Here is a 21359-nt window from a genome sequence, read left to right as displayed (position 1 = left end):
AGTATCTATTCAGTGCAGCCACACACTATTTGGGGTTTAGAAGATCTATCATATTATCATGATTGTAAGGGGCACATTTTTTACATATCTTACCATTACTGTAACAGGTCTATGGTTTATAATCTGGTGTGTGTTTTTTTTTATTCTTACCCGAGGATATTTTTTCCATTGATTTTTAGAGAGAGTAGAAGGGAGAGGGAGAGACAGAGAGAAACACTGATGTGAGAGAGATACATCGATTGGTTACCTCCTTCATGCCCCCAACTAGGGCTGGGAGCCTGCAACCAAGGTATGTGCCCTTGACTAGAATTGAACCTGGGACCCTTCAGTACGCAAGCTGATTATCTATCCACTGAGCCAAACCGGCTAGGGCAGTGGTCGGCAAACTGCGGCTCGCAAGCCTCATGTGGCTCTTCGGCCCCTTGAGTGTGGCTCTTCCACAAAATACCGACTTCTGCGCATGGGCCACGAAGTTCCAATCACACTGTACATGCGCGCCCGCACATGTATTTTGTGGAAGAGCCACACTCAAGGGGCCAAAGAGCCGCATGTGACTCACAAGCCACAGTTTGCTGACCACTGGGCTAGGGCATCTGTGTATGCTTTTAATGTAATGTTTTCCCTGCCTGGCCATCCCATACCCACACCCCCATCCCACACATTCCAAATAGCCATCTTATAATCTGGTACTGTTCTGCCTAGGTGGCTGAGGGAGAATAGGATAGAACATGTTAGACGAGTATACCAGTATGGTTAGAGCCAAAATATGGGGCAACTTTAAAGCCAGGCATTGAAGAGGGATGGAATGACATCACTGGAAGTGGTGTTTTCTTTGCCTGGCTGGCATGGCTTAGTGATTGAGCATTGACCTATGAACCAGGAGGTCCCGGTTCAGTTCACGGTCAGGGTACATGCCTGGGTTGTGGGCACGATCCCCAGTAGGGGGTGTGCAGAAGACAGCTGATCAATGATTCTCATCATTGATGTTTCTCTCTTCCTCTCTGAAATCAATAAACATATATTAAAAAAAGAGTTCACTTTGATAACAGCATATAGGATGAACTGGAAAATGCCTGCATTCAGGGAGGCTTTACACTCTATAGTAACTAGAGGCCCAGTGCACGAACTCATGCACAGGTGAGGTCCAGCCAGCCTACCCTGATAGGGGTGGAGGGGCCCTGATCAGGGGTGGGGCCAGCCGGGTGGAGGGGCTGTGGGCTGTTGGCCAGCTGGCCCCCACCCCCTGAACTCCCAGTCAAGGGGACAATTTGCATATTAGCCTTTTATTACATAGGATTTGGTTGGAGGGGATAGAGTGAAATGTAGAGGAAAAAATGCATGTGCACAAAACTGAAGGGAAGAGTGAGTAGTACTTGATGCATTAATATCATTCAGGGTTTAGTTACAAACTGTAGAAATTGCTTCTGGCCATGTTAAGCAGAAAAGGAACTTATTGGAGGTCTAATTGGTGTGCTCACCATTATTGGATGGGTAGAAAATCAGGTATGAAGTCTAGGCATCTAGAACCAAAGCCACAATCACCCCCATAGAACTTCCCCATGAAAACATCACTGCTTTTGCTGCCCAGTGCAACTCGAGCTCCCACTGCTGGCACTGCTGAATCTGGGTGCTTGGTGAACTCCAGATGATGATTTTTGCCACCAGAAAGGATTTGGTACTGTCCCAGCTTCTTTGCATCACTAACACTTGCTTCAGGTAGGCAGAGCCCAGGCCTTGTATCCGATTCCTGCAGTGGGGGTGGAGAGATAGGCTGGGAAAGCAAGTATCTGGACTTTCCAGCTTCCATAGTGGGAGACAGGCTCTGACTCTCACCAAGACTCAGGTGGAGATTTCCTCAAACAAGTCCAGGCACTAAGTAAAAAATATGCTTTGTATTCCAGGGACCTACAGGATAACAGGTTGAGAAAGAAGATACTGAGATTCCCTGAGTTATCAGTTAGCTATTCATGAGTATGGTAGTTGTATTGACAGATAGAGTCATTGAAGTTGAGGAGGTGTATCAACTTAGCTACATGCATAGATAACCAAAATTAACCATGACTTAAACATCCACAGTTTATTTTCTCATGCAAAAGTTAGACATTTCTAGTTTTTAGGCTCCGTCTTGCTCTCTGTGCCGTCAGCCCTGGAATGGGGCTCTCAGCCACATAGTCCAAGACGGTGCTGGAGTGCCACCAGTTCATCCTCATTTCAGCTAGAAGGAGGCAGGAACGGTTAATAAGGACTATTTCTCTTTAAGGAAATTTCTCAGAATTTAAACACACTCAAAGTTTTTTATTTCAGGAATTTATGTGCCAAAGGGAAAAAAGGAAGTTTTACTCCTACGGAGAAGATGAGAATGGATATTGGGGGACAATAGGGAGAGCACAGAGAGGAGGTTCAGTGCACATTGGGTTTGAAGTGGCAGGAGGACATTCAGTGGAAAATTCCTGTTGGAAGCTGGAGAAACCTGAATAAAAGTGGTCATGAGAGCCGAAACCGGTTTGGCTCAGTGGATAGAGCATCGGCCTGCGGACTGAAGGGTCCCAGGTTCGATTCCGGTCAAGGGCATGTACTTGGGTTGCGGGAACATCCCCAGTAGGAGGTGTGCAAGAGGCAGCTGATCGATGTTTCTCTTCTCATCGATGTTTCTGACTCTCTATCTCTCTCCCTTCCTCTCTGTAAAAAAATCAATAAAATATATTAAAAAAAAAAAAAGTGGTCATGAGAAAATGTGGCTTTTAGATTTGGATTTTTGAGAGTCATTGGTATGGAGCCGAACGTTGAAGCTTTGTGGTCAGATGGACTCTCTGAGGCAGAGATGAGCAGATGTCACACTGAGGTCTGAGAAGTGCTCCTAGTGAGGGGCAAGAAGGAGAAATGAAGATTTTAAGTTTTAAAAATGTATATTCTTAAATAATTAGGTTTGTAACTTTCTCATTGCTTTATTGTACAAGTATGACAGTATTTTGGCACAGACTTCACCATATGGTTACAAAACTGGTTTTGTCAGTAATTACTGCTATTTACATGGTTTTTTGAAATGCTTTTACTTAACTGTCAGACTTAGCTTAGAAGAGACCAGGCCTTCTTTATGTTTTTATTTTTAATTTATTATGAACTTTAGACAGTTGGACATTATGCATTGAAATAATAGCCTCTCATTAATGCGCAGGGTCTTGTCCCTTCCTCTTTTGCAGGTCTTTGGTGGAAGAGTTTAGAAAGACACTCTGTGCTTTATGGCAAGGTAGCCAAACTGCATTTAGCCCAGAGTCCTTATTTTATGTTGTTTGGAAGATTATGCCAAATTTTAGGTAAGTATTATTTAACGAAAGGTACTTAAAATATTAATATTAGTCGTTATACTGTTCCTGAAACAGTTTCCAATGAAGTGGTGGTATTGTAAAGACTGGTTTTGCTCTTTTCTTTTTTTTAAAGGAAGAGAACAGAAGTTGGATATATCTGACTAGACAAATGTTTGTTTAAATAATAGATATTTGAATGTCTTTAACAAAGGGTAGGGTATTTTGTTATAAAAACAAAGCCCTGTTTCCATGTCTTAGCTATTATAAACAACTATGAACATAGGGGTGTATATATTCTTTCAGATTGGTGTTTCAGGATTCTTAGGATATATTCCTAGAAATGGGATCACTGGGTCAAATGGGAGTTCCATTTTTAATTTTTTGAGGGATCTCCACACTGTTTTTCCATAGTGGCTGCACCAGTCTGCATTCCCACCAGCACTGTACTAGGGTTCCCTTGTCTCCACATCCTCGCCAACACTTGTTGTTAGTTGATTGACTGATTGATGGTAGGCATTCTGGCAGGTGTGAGATAACTCATTGTCATTTTAATTTGCATCTCTCTGATGATTAGTGCCCAGATGAGCAGATAAAAAAGCTGTGGTACATTTATACCACAGAATACTATGCAGCAGTAAAAAAGAAGGATCTATTACCCTTTGAGACAGCATGGAGGGACCTGGAGATTACTATGCTAAGTGAAATAAGCCAATTAGAGAAAGACAAATATCACATGAACTCACTTATATGTGGAATCTAATAAACAAAATAAACTGATGAATAAAACAGAACCAGTGGCATGGCAACATGGAACAAACTGACGAATCTCAGAGGGAAGAGGGGAAGGGAGTGAGAAGAGATTAACCAAAGAATTTATATGCATATATACATTGCCTGTGAACACAGACAATAGGGTGGTGAAAGCCTGGGGTGGGGCAGGAAATGGGGAGGGGAGCAATGGGAGGAGAGAAGAGGGGACATCTGTAATACTCTCAACAGTAAAGTTTATTTTTAAATCCCTTATGAATTATTTAATCTGCTCTAGGAAAACATACTGGACAAAATTTCCTTGATTCTTTCAAAACCTTACAAAGAATAATTACTATCATACACTATCTTATTATTTCAACTAAAAATAATCCAAATGTAAACAGTAGATGTCTATGGTATTATATCCACAGTTCTGCTCTGGGTCCTGAAGGTTTTAGGAGACTGTAGTCAAGTCCATTGGGATTCACTTTCCAGAAGGTTGCTGGGTCCCATCCTAATGTGGCTTCAGAGTCCCTGTGTTTTCTGTGCTCGCGGTATAGCCTCGCTGAGTAGGGAGAGAGCCCTGCTGTCCATCCCTACCTCCCCTCCTATCTTAGTCCTGTTTTATTCATCAGCCCTAGCACTTCAGGTAATAGCAGATTTGGGCACTGCAGGTGTTTGACAATAGCTGTTACCACCTTGTTGATTTTATCCTTCTGAAGCGATCATGGTTCTTACTACTCAGGATTTAGGCACCTAATGTACATCCCTCTCCTTGTTTTGTTTTAAACTAAATCAGCATGCTGTAGTGAAACTTAGCATAAACCTTGCTCTATTGCCTACTAGTGGCTTAGATATATGGGTGGTATAGAGAAATGTTTAAAAGGTAGTAACTTTAAAGAACTGTAAGTTGTTGTGATTGACTATTGTTACCCCTGATCTTTGTTTTGAAGGAAACTTCTTTTATGTATATCATGCCATGTAAATCTCTCAGGAGAGACTGATTTTGTAAGAATTTTAAGATTTCTTGACTCTTAAGTAGGAAAGGTGAAAATGACTATTAAGTTACTACTGATCTGGTTTGGACTTAATATAAAATTTCTGACACGCCTAGTTAGACTGTTGATAGGGATTTAATCTTTATGTTTTATTGCATAAAATTGTTATTTATTTCTTTATTTTTAAAATATATTTTTTTATTGATTTCAGAGAGGAAGGGAGAGAGAAACATCAGTGATGAGAGAGAATCATTGATTGGCTGCCTCCTGCACACCCTCTACTGGGGATCGAGCCCGCAACCTGGGCATATGCCCTTGACCAGAATCGTACCTGGGACCCTTCAGTCCACAGGCTGACACTCTATCCACTGAGCCAGACCAGCTAGGGCTAGTTGTCATTTATTGAATGCCTACTATGTGCCTAGCACTTTAGATCTTTTATATCTGATCTTCATTAAAAAACACAACAAAATTCCTGTCAAGGTAGGAAGTGTTAGCCCCATTTTAAAGAAGACAACAATGAGACAGAGGAGGAGCAATGTGTTTGGTCTTGTACAGCTAGTAAATGTCAGGACCAGTATGAGAACCAGGTCTTTGTGGGGTTGGTTAATGATAGATCTTTTAACAGTAATTTGTCCACGTGCCTGAGTGAGGCCAGCAACTAACTCCATACTGTTCTGCTTGGTCCCCATGATGACTCAGGCCCCTCGTTCTTAACTGGGAGTTTAGAAACATTATGAAACCTTTATTCAGTAGAATTCTACTTTTCCTATAAATCTGCCCATCTCTCTTCCCTTTATATTTTCTGTAGCTCGACTGTGAGCATGATTTTGTTTTTTTTTTGTGTGTGTGTTTTTTAAAAGAATAGTTTGTTGATTTTGAGAGAGAGAGAAACATCGATGTGAGAGCACATTGATCGACTGCCCCTGCAAGCCCCGCAATCCAGGCATGTGCCCTTGACCGGGAATGGAACCGGCAACCTCCTGATACATGGAAAGATGCCCAACCAACTGAGCCACACCAGCGAGGACAAATTAACATTTTCTTCATTCTTTATTGGGACATTTCTTTCTTTTAAAGATTTGGGTAAATATTGGTTGCCTCATTATGCCAAAAATTGTTGTGAAGAGCCAGTTGCCCCGTGTGCCTATTCATTGTGCTTCAGTATTGCCCTTCTCAGCCTCTCGTTCAGAAGGGATGGTTCATGACCCTTTAGGCTTTTTGTATTTGCAGTGTGCTTTCCAACAGTTATTTCTCACAGCATCCTTAGGACACAGATTTCCTGTAGACATTAAGGAGAAGGAGGTCATTTTTAAGGTAAAACAAGTGACGATAAGGAAGTGCTAAAATTGGGGCCATTTTTATTCCCCTCTTCTCTCATTTCTGCTCTGTCAGAGATGCCAGTGGGTTCTTCATATACCCATTTCCTCAGTAACTCACAAACGCCTGTTTGGGTGACATCCATGAAATAATTTGTATACAAAACACAAACACTGCACCCACATGAGAGCAGTGTTTCCTTTAATGTGATTAACAAGAGAAACCTAAGTTGACTACAGAGAAAACTCTGAAGCTCATATTGTATATTTGGCAAATAATTAAAAAGGTAACTGAAGTTTGTTGAATTTAACATACTAAATATTTATTAAGACTTTCAGATAATTCAATAAAAGGTTTTATTTAAATGTTTAAAAATGGAATGATAAATGTCTCTTTAGTCAGAATCAGAAAATGTTCCTAGTCTTAAAATAGACTGTTTTCTGGTAAAGATCACACATTAAAACAAAAACCCATAACTTACCTTTATAAAAATGCTGAGTGTTCCATGATCTCATGTAGGTAAAAAGTGTGTTTCCAGCCCTGACTAGTTTGGCTTAGTGGCTAGAGCAGTGATGGTGAACCTTTTGAGCTCGGCGTGTCAGCATTTTGAAAAACCCTAACTTAACTCTGGTGCCGTGTCACATATAGAAATTTTTTGATATTTGCAACCCTAGTAAAACAAAGACTTATATTTTTTGATATTTATTTTATATATTTAAATGCCATTTAACAAAGAAAAATAAACCAAAAAAATGAGTTCGCGTGTCACCTCTGACACGTGTGTCATAGGTTCGCCATCCCTGGGCTAGAGCGTTAGCCTGTGGACTGAAGAGTCCCAGGCTCGATTCCAGTCAAGGGCATGTACCTTGGTTGCGGGCACATCCCCAGTAGGAGGTGTGCAGAAGGCAGCTGATCGATGTTTCTCTCTCGTCGATGTTTCTAACTCTCTATCCCTCTCCCTTCCTCTCTGTAAAAAATCAGTAAAATATATTTTTAAAAAATGTGTTTCCAATGGTAAAAAAAACACATTAGAATATAACATATTTTGATAAAAGAATATAAAATCATGGTGTGGTTGGAATCATTCATTAGTACATTAGGAACATTTTTTTTTATTTTTTCTTTTTCTTTTTTTTAATTTTTATTGCTTAAAGTATTACAAAGAGTATTACATATGTCTCCTTTTTTTTCCTCCTTGACATTCCCCCTAGGAACATTTTTTTAATGTATTTGATGAAAATGCAAATTGGCATAACTACAAAGTACTGGTTTTTCATGATCCATTTTAGAAACATGATGATTAGATATCAGGTTATTTTGGTGAAGAAACAAAACTATTTTTATATGTGTAGAAATTCACACATGTCCTAAAGTAGTAGCACTACCTTTGAGTCATGAAAAAAAAAAAGGATGTTGTATTGAAAAGGTTTAAAGTACCTCGTTAGGTACATAAAGGAACTACCAACTTTGAATGAATAGTTTTGACTGTGAATGTTAACATTTATTCATATGAATATTAGAAGAAATATTTGAACACATGTTGAAATTTAGTAGCTAAGTAGTTCAGAAAAAGTTACAGTGCAGTGCTGAAGTGACTTCTGATTTAAGTTTCATTGATTAGGCAGACTGTTTTCATAATTTCTTATTTCCAGGAGAAATTTCAGGAAAAGGGGGAAATATATAGATTGAGGGGAACTCTGGTTGAAGGAAATTTTGTTTATGGAACCATTGCCTGGAAGAGCGGTGGAAGTTTTGACTCAAGACCAAGCCAGAAAACCTTGAGATTTAGAGGATAGATTAAAGAGAACCTCCCATGCTGGCAAAATGTAGGCAGAAGTATTTTCCATCAACAGTTTTATGCAAGTACCTTATATTTCATTGCTTGATTTATTTTTTTCTACATAAACCTCTGTGACCTTCCAGTTGTATCAGCTTTATTTTCTGTCAGTCTTCATTTCTGTTTACTTGTCATCGATCTGTATTAGTATAAGAATTCCACGTAATTTCCTAGTTGAATGTAGTGAAAGAAGTAATCTAAGAATATGTTGCTCTATATATTCAAATTTTAGGATAGAAAATAATTGCGTATGAGTCAATGCATTTTTAAAAGTATTTATTTAAAAGTGTCTTTGGAATCGAGATTAGGATTTAGGTATAGAATGTTAGATGTCTTCTTAACTTTTTAGAAAATTTTTCTTTTCCTTTCAGCCAGTGCTTAAAAATTAGTATCTTTCAATCTAAAGAATTAGTTTTAGATTCCTTATTTCATGTGGTGGTGGTTTAGATCTAGTTTTATGGTGAGGTTAAGATGTGAAATTTTAACATTTGAGCATCTTCTGGAGGGGCCAGTGGGACAGTGGGAAGATTCAGAGTCCATCCAGGAGAGAGACATGGGTTATAGCTCTGTCTCTGCAGGACTTTAGGCAAATCACACCCTCACACCCCATTTTTACCTCATCTCTAAAGTGGGGTCAATTGAGATTACTACAAGTCCAATTAGCTCTAAAATTCCATGTTTTCAAACAGAATTATTTTTCTTGTTGAGAAATTTTGTGTGTAAAACATGGAGCATGTGGAGATGAAAAGTCTCCAGGAGCCTCGCTGTGTCTGAGCTCTGAGCACAGGGCTATATCTCCGCCCCATGCTTTTCCCTCCTGTGGCTTTGGCTGGGCAGGTGAAGCCTCCTCCATGACAGACTGTTCCTGTTTGTTTCAGGGGCTATCAGCAGCAGGATGCCCATGAATTCATGCGCTACCTTTTGGACCACCTGCACTTGGAACTCCAGGGCGGTTTCAATGGTGTTTCCTGCTCACCAATTCTGCAGGAGAATTCTACCCTGTCTGCAAGTAACAAATGTTGCATGTAAGATTTAATTTCCTTTGCTGTTTAAGGAGCACCTCAGATATTTCTGTTGGTGTTATTGTTTGTTAGATTTATAATGGGAGTGGAGAGTTTCCCTTAATCTTTGCTACAAATGTTTGCTCTTGAACTTTGTGACCAGTGGACTGGCACATGCCTCCCACTTCCAGACCAGAGGCATCTTGTATTTGCATCTTGGTGTAGTTCTGATTGTTATTTGGGATAGATCATTTTAAAACTTGAAAAAAAATAGAAAATATTTGTACAATTTAGCACTTAAAAGTTTTCCTCCAGATGTACTGAAGAATGGCTCAAAGACTTAATTTTAGTATATTAAAAGTAATTATATTTGTTCACTAAAAACAAAGGCTTAAAATATTTGAATGTGAATTTTCCTAATGCCTCATTCTGGACTTGAATTTTCTTTAAGTATATCTGCTCTTTATTGAAATTGAGGAATTTGTAAGTTCTTGAAAATTTTTCTTACCTCTCGATATGAACAAAATAAACCTTTTAGGTTGCTTTTTCAAGTACTAATAACTCAGAATTGACATTGAGATTATTATGTTTATTTTGCTTGAGAAATAGATGTTTTATGATATTTGAGCTTGGATATTAGTTAATTGTAGTTTTCTTCTCTTCGTATTTTTGAAAAGTTTGTGTTGACCTATGTTGGAAAGGGATTTATAAGACAAACTCCCCAAAGAAAGAAAGAGTAGGAAATATATAGAGGTTGTAATATTGCCTGGAAGTTGCTAAGTCTGATTTGTAAGATAAGGTCTTTTGAATGACTAAGCAGCCTCATAGCTAATCTGGCTGTGTCAGAGAAGGGTAACCAGTATGAATTTCCATACTTCTCAAAATGTTTGACCTTCTAGGCCCTGGAAGGTTAGCTATGGTTCCAATTAGAATCTAGCACAGAAAGGGAAGGACCTGCCTGCAGTTGTAGCTCAGTGGTTGAGTGTCGACCCAAGAATCAAGAGGTTGCTAGTTCGATTCCTGGTCAGGGCAAATGCCTGGGTTGCAAACTCAATATTGATGTTTCTCTCTCATCGACGTTTCTATCTCTCTATCCCTCTCCCTTCCTCTCTCTAAAATCAATAAAAAAAAATTTTTTTAATTAAAATAAAGGGAATTACCTATGTCTGGAAGAATTGTTCTTGCTGCTAGCACCAAATTAAAAATAGTATTAAATGAAAAATTTTGTTTTGTATTTTGACTTGATTGGTATCCTTTTCTCAGAGGCAGAAATGATAAAGGAAGGACTACACTGAGTTTAAATGTTCTGCTTTGAAATAGAGTAATTTCTCTTTAAATTAAAGGCAGCATTGTATGTGAGTCAGTATGAGAGGATCAGTCAGAGTCTCTTTATTTTCAGTAGTTATTTTTTGGGCATGCCTTTTGTTTTTGACACAGATACTAAACCTAACACCTAAAATGGCCATTGTGTTCTACAGTTCCCAATATATCTTCCCTTTTTTTAAACTTCTAAACAAAAGCCAAATATCTTATGAACAACTTAAGAAAATAATAAAGCTGCAATATATTTCTTTTTCCAGTAAAGGAAGGAAGCCAAAGGAAGCAAACGTTTAAAATAATAGAATTGCCTATCTCATCACTGCAGTTGATTCAGAGCAGTTCAGAAAGTACAGCTCAATGTATTAGCATTATTGATTGCAAGTGTCAGAAAGCACCTCAAATTTCTATTAACATAGAAGCATTTACTGGTTGAAGTTAACTGTTTAAGTGCACAAAGGGTGATATGTAAGTGTATGTTGTAGTACAGTTAATGACAGTAAAATATTGAAACAACCTCAGTGTCCATTAATATTATATTGGTTAAGTTAAGAGCAAGAGCATAGTGTTAAGAACAGCTGCTTAGGCCAGACTAGCTGTGTGACCTTGGGCCAGGTTACTTAACCTTTTGGACTTCAGCTTCCTGGTCTGTGAAATGGGGATAATCATGTCTACCTCATAGAGTTTTTGTGTGGGTTCACTGAGTTAATAAATACAAAGTACTTAGAATGGTGCTTTGCATGTGCTATTATGATAGCACTAGAGGCCCAGTGCACAGATTCGTGCACCAGTGGGGTCCCTCAGCATGGCCTGTGGGGATTGGGCTGAAACCGACAGTCCAATGCTGCCTGCCACTCCCACTCATCCAGGCCCCACTGCACCTGCTGCGGGCTCGCGCCCAGTCAGTCCCAGTTAGGAGAGCTGTGAGCCGTGTCTGGTGCCCGTTGGTCAGCTGAGTAGTGCTCCCACTGTGGGAGCGTACTGACTACCAGGGGCAGCGTCTGCATTGAGCGTCTGCCCCCTGATGGTCAGTGTGCGTCATAGCGACTGGTCATTCGGTTGCTTAGGCTTTTACATATATAGACTAGAGGCCCGTTGCACGAAGAGGTTCATGCGATAGGCCTTCCCTTCCCCTGGCTGCCGGCACCGGTTTTCCTCCGGCACCCAGGACCCAGGCCTTCGCTACGGATGAAGCCTTAAATCTTCATGGCTCCGGACGGAGACATTAGTCTTCCCTCCGCCGCTTCGTGCCTACGTATGCGAATTAACCACCATCTTTGTTGGGTTAATTTGCATACTCTTCTGATTGGCTGGTAAGCATAGCGGAGGGACAGTCAATTTACACATTTGTCTATTCTTAGATAAGATGCTCTCACTAGCGCACTTTCTCAGTTATTCTTGTGTTCATTCTATGTGCATACTGTGGCATGCCATGCAGCTGTCAAAAAAGTGGGGTACATGTTCAAAATATGTACTTAAGGAAATAAGAGCAAAAAGCCGGTATGATCCTAATTATTTAAGGGCTTTCTTTTTGGTAAGCACTTGCCTAAATGCACTATACATACATAACTCATTTCATCTTCACACCAGGCCTCTGAGAGAAATAGACATTGTTCCTGTTTTACATTTGATGAAGTTGAGGCAACAAGAGGTTCACTAACATTAGGACAATTGTGTGTTTTTTTTATTAAAGCAGTGTATTCTTGATCTCCACAAAGGAATCCTATATAATAAAACCCTAATATGCAAATTGACCCAATGGCAGAACGATTGGCAGAACGACTGGCCACTATGATACTCACCACCAGGGGGCAGACGTCCAATGCAGCTCCTGCATTGACCATCTGTCCCCTCCAGAGGGAGGTGACTGGTGGTGGGGGTTGGGGGGTGGTGCTAGCCAGCGGGCGGTGCCAGGCCACCAGCCAAGGCAGTTGCCAGCAGGGGTCCCCCAATTGCCCTGCACATCGGTCATTCCGCAGAGAGAGGTGACTGCAGTGGTGGCGGGGGGCAGGACCGGCGAGCAAGTGGCACCAGGCTGCCAGCCAAGGCGGGTGCCAGCAGGGGTCCCCTGATCGCCCCGTCCACCAGTCGCCCCACAGATCGGCCCTGATCGCTGGCCAGGCCTAGGGACCCTACCCTATCTATATATTGGGAGCAGTCTCTTAGATTTAAAAATTAAAACCTGGCAAGGCTGCTCTAACACTGAAGAAACAGCATGATGCAGCGATGCCATGCGTGGACTCTGGCTTGCACATTCTGTGGTCAGCCCTGATTCTGACACTTATAACTGTGTGACAAAGCCAATTACTTAACTTCTCTCTGCTTCAGTTTTTCCACCCATAAGATGGGGAAAATGGTACTACTGCCTCAGAAGGATCATTTTATGTACTACTTTTTATAATCAGGGCAAAAAAATGTAGCTGCCCATAAAACAGCAAGATGCCTTTCACCTGTATGAAAAGTATGGTCACTGGTGCATGCAGCATCCTGGATTGTGAGAGGGATGTCCGACTGCTGGTTTAGGCCCTATGGGGATCGAGCCTAAACCAGCAGTCAGACATCCCCCAAGGGTGCAGGCCGGGCTGAGGGACTCCCCTCTCGTACACAAATTTTGTGCACCGGGCTCCTAGTTATTTATAATATTTTAAGTGAGCTTTTTAAGTCTCATTGACAGTAACATTCAGCACTTTAATTGTGAAGTTAGAACTCCCTCAGTAACTACTAAGTAAGTATGAAATTTCTTCTTTTTCCCCAAACCTGACAGATGACCATCTGAAAAATGGAAATCTACTTCCGATTGAGGTAGTGGTTCAAAGTAAAGGAATTGAGAGTTCCCTGTAAGATGAGAGGCCTTGCAAAGACTCAAATACAAGGCAGTTCCTGCTTTTCTTCAGCATGTAATTGTGGGGAAGGTGTTCTCTGGCCCTGAGTGTAGGCACTTACGTGACTCCTGTTAGGAGTGGCAAATGTCCAGTGTTGGTTACTGTTGGAGAAAGTAGTGGATTGGAAGAGGGCTTGGGGGGAGGCCAAACAATGGCTTAACTCTTTTATTTAGAATACATTTATATAAATTTAAAGTTTTTGCATTATTTTGTAATTTAAATATAAATTATTTTCTTTTTTTTACTGAGATGTTTTCTTACGTGATTTTCTTTAGAAATGGAGCATCTACAGTTGTCACGGCTATTTTTGGAGGCATTCTCCAAAATGAGGTTAACTGCCTTATATGTGGGACAGAATCTAGAAAGTTTGATCCATTCCTAGGTAAGACATTTGGTATGTGGAGATATGATATTGTATTAAAATAATTTTATTTCCTTTGAAAATTAAGACAGTGGAGATAAATCATTAAGAATACATCATTTGCCCTAGTCGGTTTGGTTCAGTGGATATAGCATCTGCCTGCAGACTGAAGGTTTGATTCCAGCCAAGGGCACATGGCTGGGTTGTGGGCTCGATCCCCAGTAGGGGGCGTGCAGGAGGCAGCCAATCAATGATTCTCTCTCATCATCTCATCATTGATGTTTCTATCTCTCTCTCCCTCTCCCTTCCTCTCTTAAATGAATAAAGAAATATATTTTTTTTTTTAAAATTTTTTTGAAATTACTTTTTGAGTTATATGACTTTAACAGTTGTTTTCCTATTTCCTTTTAAGACCTTTCATTAGATATTCCAAGTCAATTCAGAAATAAGCGCTCTAAGAATCAAGAAAATGGACCAGTTTGTTCATTACGAGGTAAGATATTAATGTTCTAGAATTCTTTTTTCACTTTTATATACCCGAATATGTTTGTAAGTTCCATCAATATGTGCTGTGTTGTTACTTTAATGAATTTGTGTTGTAACTTAACAAAAATCAAACCTGGATGTCTCTTCCTGTCCAAAAAAATTCTGTTTAATGAGAATGCCTGTCAGAGATAGTAGGTCAAGCATAAAACATTTCTCACTTTTCTCTTTTAAAAGTGAAAGTTCATAACAAAACCTTTTCTGACCTAATGAAATAGAATTATGCTATGGATATCCCACTAGCATCCACAGGAAGAAAGAAAACTCAGCAAAGTTATATGAATTATGGTGTTATTTATGCTTCTGTATGACAAATAGTGTGAGGAATCTGTTGATACTACCATTGGTTAAACATAGGCCCTACTTTTAATTGCAAGAATATTAAAATTTACATTTACTTTGCAAGATTTTGAACAACTTTTTCCCTTGATGAGTTTTAACTACTTTAGTCAAGGCAAGAGACCTATCCTTCACCAGCCACTATAATGACTAATTGTTCTTTTTAGTCATAAAAAGAAGAAACTAGGATAGAAAAAAGAGGACCTAATACATGTTCTATCATTAAGCAACTGTACACTGAAGGCAAGCAACATAATTTCTGCCCTAAATTGTATGTTGACTAAAAGTAATTCTTTTCCCTTCAACTGTTTTAGGGAGTATTGTCACAATTATAGTTAGACTAGAGGCCCAGTGCACAAATTTGTGCACCGATGGAGTTGGGCTGGCCCAGCCCCAATCGGGGTGGATCAGGGTCGGGCCTCTTGGGAGGAGGAGGTGGTCGGAGGTTGGCCAGCCAGCCTTCCCTGATCGGGCCAGATCAGGGCCAGGCTGGCTTGGGGGAGGGGCTGAGAGCAGTTGGCCAGCTGGTCCCACCCCTGAATGGGGTTGGATGGCCAATTGGATGCCAGCATCCTGGGGGAGGGGCCATGGGTGGTTGGCTGGCCGTCCTTTCCCCTAATCAGAGTGAGGGGCCAATCGGGGGCGGAGCTGACTGGGGGGAGGAGCCGTAGGCCAATCAGGCTGGTTGGAGCTTATTGGGGGTGGGGCCAGCTGGAGGGAGGGGCTTTGGAAGGTTGGCCCGCCAGCCCCACCCTCGATCGGGCCGGTTCCCTGGCTGCAATGGGCATCATAGCGACTGGTCGTTATAGTCATTACAGCATTCTGGTCGCTGGCTTTAGATAGACAGACAGACAGACAGAAAGACAGGAAGGTTTTGTGTGTGGTTTTTAAAAAAGAAGAGATTTGAAAACTGCACTGCCTTGTATGGCAACCATAGTTGCATGTGGTTATTAAAATGCAATTAAAATGAAATTTAAAATTTTTGTTGCTCACCTGCACTAGTCATATTTTAAGTGTTCAGTAACCATGTGGCTAGTGGCTATGGTATTCAAGCACAGGTGCAGAACATTTCCATTATTGCAGAAAATTCTACTGGACAGCACTGCTCTAGAATCAACTTAACTGAGTAAAAATATAGCTGTTTGGGGAGGGGCAAGCTTCTCTGTGTCACAGGTGCATTGTGCGGCATTTGGCTTGTTAAATAGGAGCAGCAGAGTCTTGCTTGTAGAACTGTTGCTCAGGTAGTTTCTGGAAATCTCTCAATGGATGACGGTCAAAGGCACTGGACTACTCTGAGAAACAAGAGCAAACAAACCCTCATAGATGCTTTCAGTTTGTTCCCACTTGTGTGAGTGCTGATTGTCTCTGTTGAACAGGAGTATAGAAGTTTAAGGAAGCCCTATCCACTCCACTTCCCCCTAATATATAGGCTAGTGTGTGTTTCTCCAAAACTGTTTTTGGCTTGAGATCAATTTTTTAAATATCGCAGTATACTTGATATCAGATATACTTTATAGTTGTAGCATGTGAACACAGGTGAACTTAATCTATAATAACAAAAGCATAATATGCTAATTAGACCAGACAGCCAAACGACCTTCCGGATGTCATTCTGAACGTCCTTCCTGATGAAGCCGTGGCAGGAAGGCCGAGGCAGAGATGGTTAGGAGTGATCAGGCAGGCAGGCAGAGGGATTAGGGGCAATCAGGCAGGCAGGCAGATTGGTTAGGGGTGATCAGGCAGGCAGGCAGAGGGATTAGGGGCAATCAGGCAGGCAGGCAAGTGGTTAGGGGTGATCAGGCAGGCAGGCAGAGTGGTTAGGGGTGATCAGGCAGGCAGGCAAGTGGTTAAGGGTGATCAGGCAGGCAGGCAGAGTGGTTAGGGGTGATCAGGTGAGCAGTTAGGGGTGATCAGGGAGGCAGGCAGAGTGGTTAGGGGTGATCAGGCAGGCAGGCAGAGTGGTTAGGGGTGATCAGGCAGGCAGGCAAGTGGTTAAGGGTGATCAGGCAGGCAGGCAGAGTGGTTAGGGGTGATCAGGTGAGCAGTTAGGGGTGATCAGGGAGGCAGGCAGAGTGGTTAGGGGTGATCAGGCTGGCAGGCAGTTAGGAGCCAGCAGTCCCGGATTGTGAGAGGGATGTCCGGAATGCAAGAGCATGCAGCCGGGCTGAGGGACCCCCTCCCCCATGCACGAATTTCATGCACCGGGCCTCTAGTCATAAAATAAACATTATTTGATCAGTTAGAGGGAATCAGTAAAAATTAAATTATTAAAGGAATTAGCCTAAAACTATATAATCTAAATTGGATTGACTTCATTTTGAAATTTCTCTAATAAGAACAGTATTAATATTGGCATTAATTTTTAAAAAATACTGTTCCTTGATATAAATATGTGGTTATATATTTAAAAAGCATTTCCTAATCTTTAACAAAACCCAGTAAATCCAGATGATCTTTGGTGGAAGCCCCAAGAGACACTGGTTTCAGACTTCTTTCCCTTTTTTTGTTGTGTCTCCCCCGCAACCCCCCCCCCCACCCAGCCTGAATTGGTCATATCCATGGTTCTTACCGCTCTCTGTAGCATTGCACTTACTACCCATCCCAGATGCTTTAATACCAACCTTCCTTTCTTAAGACCATCCTGGAGAGTGTATGATACAGCTTAGGTGATTGATTGGTACTAAAAACAAGAAAAATGGCAAATGGAGTTGATAAACGTGAAACAAACATTTGTAACATATATGAGAAAGAGTACTTGGGCAAAGTATATTAAGAAGAAAAATGCAAATGGTCAGTTTAACATCTGAAAAATGTCTCACATTTTCAAGTATAAGTAAAATAAAATTGGTCAAAATGATAGATAATAGCCATTGTTAGTGAAAATTTTTGAAAGTGGGCACTCATATTGGTGTTAGTATAAACTGGTATAGTTTTTGGAGGGTAGTGATCATTTTTAATAGGCATTTCCTTAGACATAGTAATTTCACTTGCAAATGTGGACAGTAGCATATGTAAATGGTATTCATTGGAGCATTCTTTGTTACTGCAAAAAAATCAGAAACAGTTTATATGCCCAATAGTAGGGCATTGGCTCAATAAATTATACTATGTAGCAATTAAGAAATCTAAAGTTGATGAATAGCCCAGGCACAGAAAGATAAATACAAAATATTGTAGGATAAAACGCACCATGGATGGATGTATTTTGAATTAATCCATTTGTGTAAGATAAAAAAACCATTCGTGTGAGCATTAAAATTCTTGAGCAGCATACACCGTCTGTTCACAGTGATTATCTTAGGGAATGGGATTCAGGAATAAATGGAATTGTGACTTCTTTTTTGTGTTCTTTTATATTGTTTGCATTTTTTAACTTGTGTCACCTTTATAATTATGTATTTATTTGAGAGGAATAAAAATGTGGATTAATTCATGTATACTTCCCAATTACTGCTTTGCTAAATTAAATTTACATAATACATAAAAATGACTTAATAACTTCAACAAACCAGTTTTATTCCTTGAGTGCTTTCTGTAGGGATCCTATTTAACAGTTAATATAATGTAGAAGACTGACACTTGTGAAATATATGCCCTGAAATCTTTGAAAATCTTAGGAGTTTCAAAAACCACCAAGGCATTTTTCCCCCTCATGAAATACAAATGAAAATTTAAGCAGCTTCTTGAAGTCCTTAATGAGAGACGTGAAGGTCACTAGAGAACAACAAAGCTTTGCTGAGATATGACTGTTGGGTACCTACTAGAGATAATTCACTTCCATATATAAGCTTTGAGGTGAAATTTCTATTTGTGCTGCTGCAAAATATTACTCTAGTACATTCAGGGTCAGACTGTTCAAATATTTAAAACTAGAGGCCCAGTGCACGGAATTCGTGAACTTGGTGCGGGGGCGGGGGGAGGGTTCCTCAGCCCAGCCTGCGCCCTCTTGCAGTCCAGGAGCCCCGCGAATCAATCACCCCACAGAGGGAGGCCTTGCCCACCTGCCTCAGCCCTCAGGTTGGTTGCCTGGGCCTCCCTCTTTGGGGCAATCAATTGCAGAGCCCTGCCTCCCTGATCAGTCGCCCTGCAGAGGGTGGCCTGGGCCTTCCTCTGTGGGGCAATCATGGGGTGATGGCGGGGCCCCCCAACCAATTGCATCACACCCGTCTTGGCTAGCCTGGCGCCAGTGCATGTCATAGCATGGTCATCAGGATGGTCGTTCTGCTGTTCGGCTGTTCAGTCGATTTGCATATTACACTTTTATTATTATAGATGGCAACTGTCAAATCTATGAATATAGAGGAGATGCTGTATTGAGGCAGTATTCCTCTTAAAGAGATATGTGTGTGGATGTGTTTTCATAATGGTTTTCCTTATTACAACCAAGGAAAATTCAAAAGAGTGCAGAAAGGAAAATAAACACCCATTCCTTATAAGCCCAGAAATACCATGGTTAAGAATATTTGTGTTTAAAACGGATTTAAAAGCTGTTTTATAAAGGGGCAGCAGTTGGAACTTTTTAGGAAAAAAAGTATGTTCTGTGTTTTGTTTTTTAACCCATAGAAACCATTACAAATGGGTATTAGATTTTCAGAAGAGCTTAAGAAGCTTTTAAAAACCCAGATGGAGATGACTGTGGTAGTTCTGCACTAGCTTAGTGAGAGTGTATGATGTTGCTTCTTTGTTGAAATTCCCTAGTGGCTGCCCCGGGCACACCAGCCTTCTGACCTGATGCAGCTGACAGTGAGGCTGCTTCATTGTCTGGGTACAGTAGCAATTGTGGGACTCCTGAGCCTGTTGTAGCTGCAGGGAGAGGTGTGAAAAGAAAAGAAAAGGGCTCCTAGAGGCAGCTGGGCCACCATTTTTTAAACCTAGTGCTTGAAAAACCAGGCTCAGCTTGTATTGCTTGTTTGACATGCTTCCATGGGCCTTTCATTCTGTTTTGGTTTATCACATGGCCTCACATGAAAAGGAGGAAACGGCGCTATCTTGTGCATAAATGGGCTGTGGGACCACTTTGTGGTCACCCTGTAAGTCTTAGCTTCTCAAAAAGGTAGAAGGAAGAAAATACTGGGAAGCAAGAAATGCTGGGAAATGGCGAGAAGCTGAGGGATGGGAGGTTGCTGGAGGAAGGGGGCTTCATTAGCAGAAAAGGAGCAGGTGGTGTAGGGCCTGGTGCTTCCACCTTTTAGCTATTGTGAACAATGCTGTTTTGAACATAAATGTACAAATGCCTGTTTGAGTCCCTGCTTTCAGTTCTTTTGGGTATAGACCTAGGAGTGGAATTGCTAGATCATATGGTAATTCTATGTTTAACTTTTTGAGGAACCACCACACTGGTTTCCTCAGTGGCTGCACCATCTGACATTCTCATCAGCAATGCATGAGGGTTCTAATTTCTCCACATTCTAGATAACATGTTACTTCCCATTTTTTGTTTTTTAAAAATAATAACCATCATGAGTGTAAAATGTATCTCATTGTGTCTTGTTTATTTTTTAAACTTTATTTATATATTTTTTATTTTTTTAATCCTTACCCGAGGATATTTTTCCATTGATTTCGTTTTTTTAAAATATATTTTTATTTATTTCAGAGAGCAAGGGGGAGAGAGAGAGAGACAGAGAGACAGAGAGAGACAGAGACATAGACATCAATGATGAGAAAGAATCATTGATTGGCTGCCTCCAGCATGCCCCCTACTGGAGATCTAGCCCGCAGGCTGACGCTCTATAAACTGAGCCAAACCAGCTAGGACTCATTGTGGTTTTGATTTGCATTTCCTAATAATTAATGAAGTTGAGTATCTTTTTAGTGCATGTTAGCCATTTGTATATCTTATCTTTGCCCATTTTTTAATTGGGTGTTTTTTAAAGTAAACCATCCAAGCATTTTTATTTATTAATATTCATAAATACAGCAGTTTCATTAGAGGCCAGATGAGTAAATATTTTAGGTTTGCCCAGCCAGCATGGCTCAGTGGTTGAGCATTGACCTATGAACCAGGAGGTCAGGGCACATGCCAGGGTTGCAGGCGTGCAGGAGGCAGCTGATCAATGATTCTCTCTCTCCCTCCCTCTCTGAAATCAACAAAAATATTTTTTTAAAAAATATTTTAGGTTTTATAAAGGTCCATGTCCCAACTACTCAGCCCTGCTGTTGCAGCCTAAAAGCAGCCAGACAATATATAAAGGAGTGGGTGTGGTTGTGCTCCAGCAGAACTTTATTTACAAAACCCAGGGTGGCTGGTTGTGGCTTGGAGCCACAGTTTACCAAGCTCCGGACCACACAGATCTTTTTTAAAAGTAGGTGGATAGATAGGTAGATAGTTAGGTAGATATGTGGTCTATCCAAGGGACTGAAAGTAAAGTCTGGAACAGAGGATTTGTTGCAGTACAGGAGGAAGGTTGATAAGGTAGCCTTCTGTAATCTATGTTTATTTTCTAATAAGTTACGACTTTGAAACTGCTTGATCTAAAGGTGATTTTTTTTTATGAACTTTGAGAGAAAATTGCTGTTTGAACCTTGATTTCATTAGGGTAGTTTTTAAATTTTTAGATCAGAGTTATTCAGACTATCTCATTAACAATAGCAAACCCAACAACAATAATACCAACTTAAAAAAAATACCATCTGTCATTAATTAATCATTACCAAATGTCAGACATGATGCCAGGCACTTTGTACACATTATTTGTCTCCCTTA

At 40.6% G+C, this 21359-nt stretch overlaps 1 protein-coding gene across 2 annotated transcripts in view; it reads left to right on the top strand.

Annotated features, from left to right (window-relative positions):
* Positions 1 to 21359, top strand: part of USP3 (ubiquitin specific peptidase 3) — a 105191-nt gene that overhangs the window by 75574 nt on the left and 8258 nt on the right. For both annotated transcript variants that reach the window (XR_013996176.1, XM_081094434.1), the window contains exons 8-11: positions 3201 to 3314; positions 9089 to 9235; positions 13686 to 13792; positions 14184 to 14264. Coding sequence is in view for 1 of the 2 variants with exons in the window: in XM_081094434.1 (XP_080950560.1) it covers positions 3201 to 3314; positions 9089 to 9235; positions 13686 to 13792; positions 14184 to 14264 (449 nt within the window). In the remaining variant the exon portion in view is untranslated. The remainder of the gene's footprint in view (positions 1 to 3200; positions 3315 to 9088; positions 9236 to 13685; positions 13793 to 14183; positions 14265 to 21359) is intronic.

This window comes from Myotis nattereri (genome assembly GCF_964212035.1).
Source record: "Myotis nattereri genome assembly, chromosome: 1".
Taxonomy (NCBI): domain Eukaryota; kingdom Metazoa; phylum Chordata; class Mammalia; order Chiroptera; family Vespertilionidae; genus Myotis; species Myotis nattereri.
This window is presented reverse-complemented; position numbering and strand designations above follow the sequence as displayed.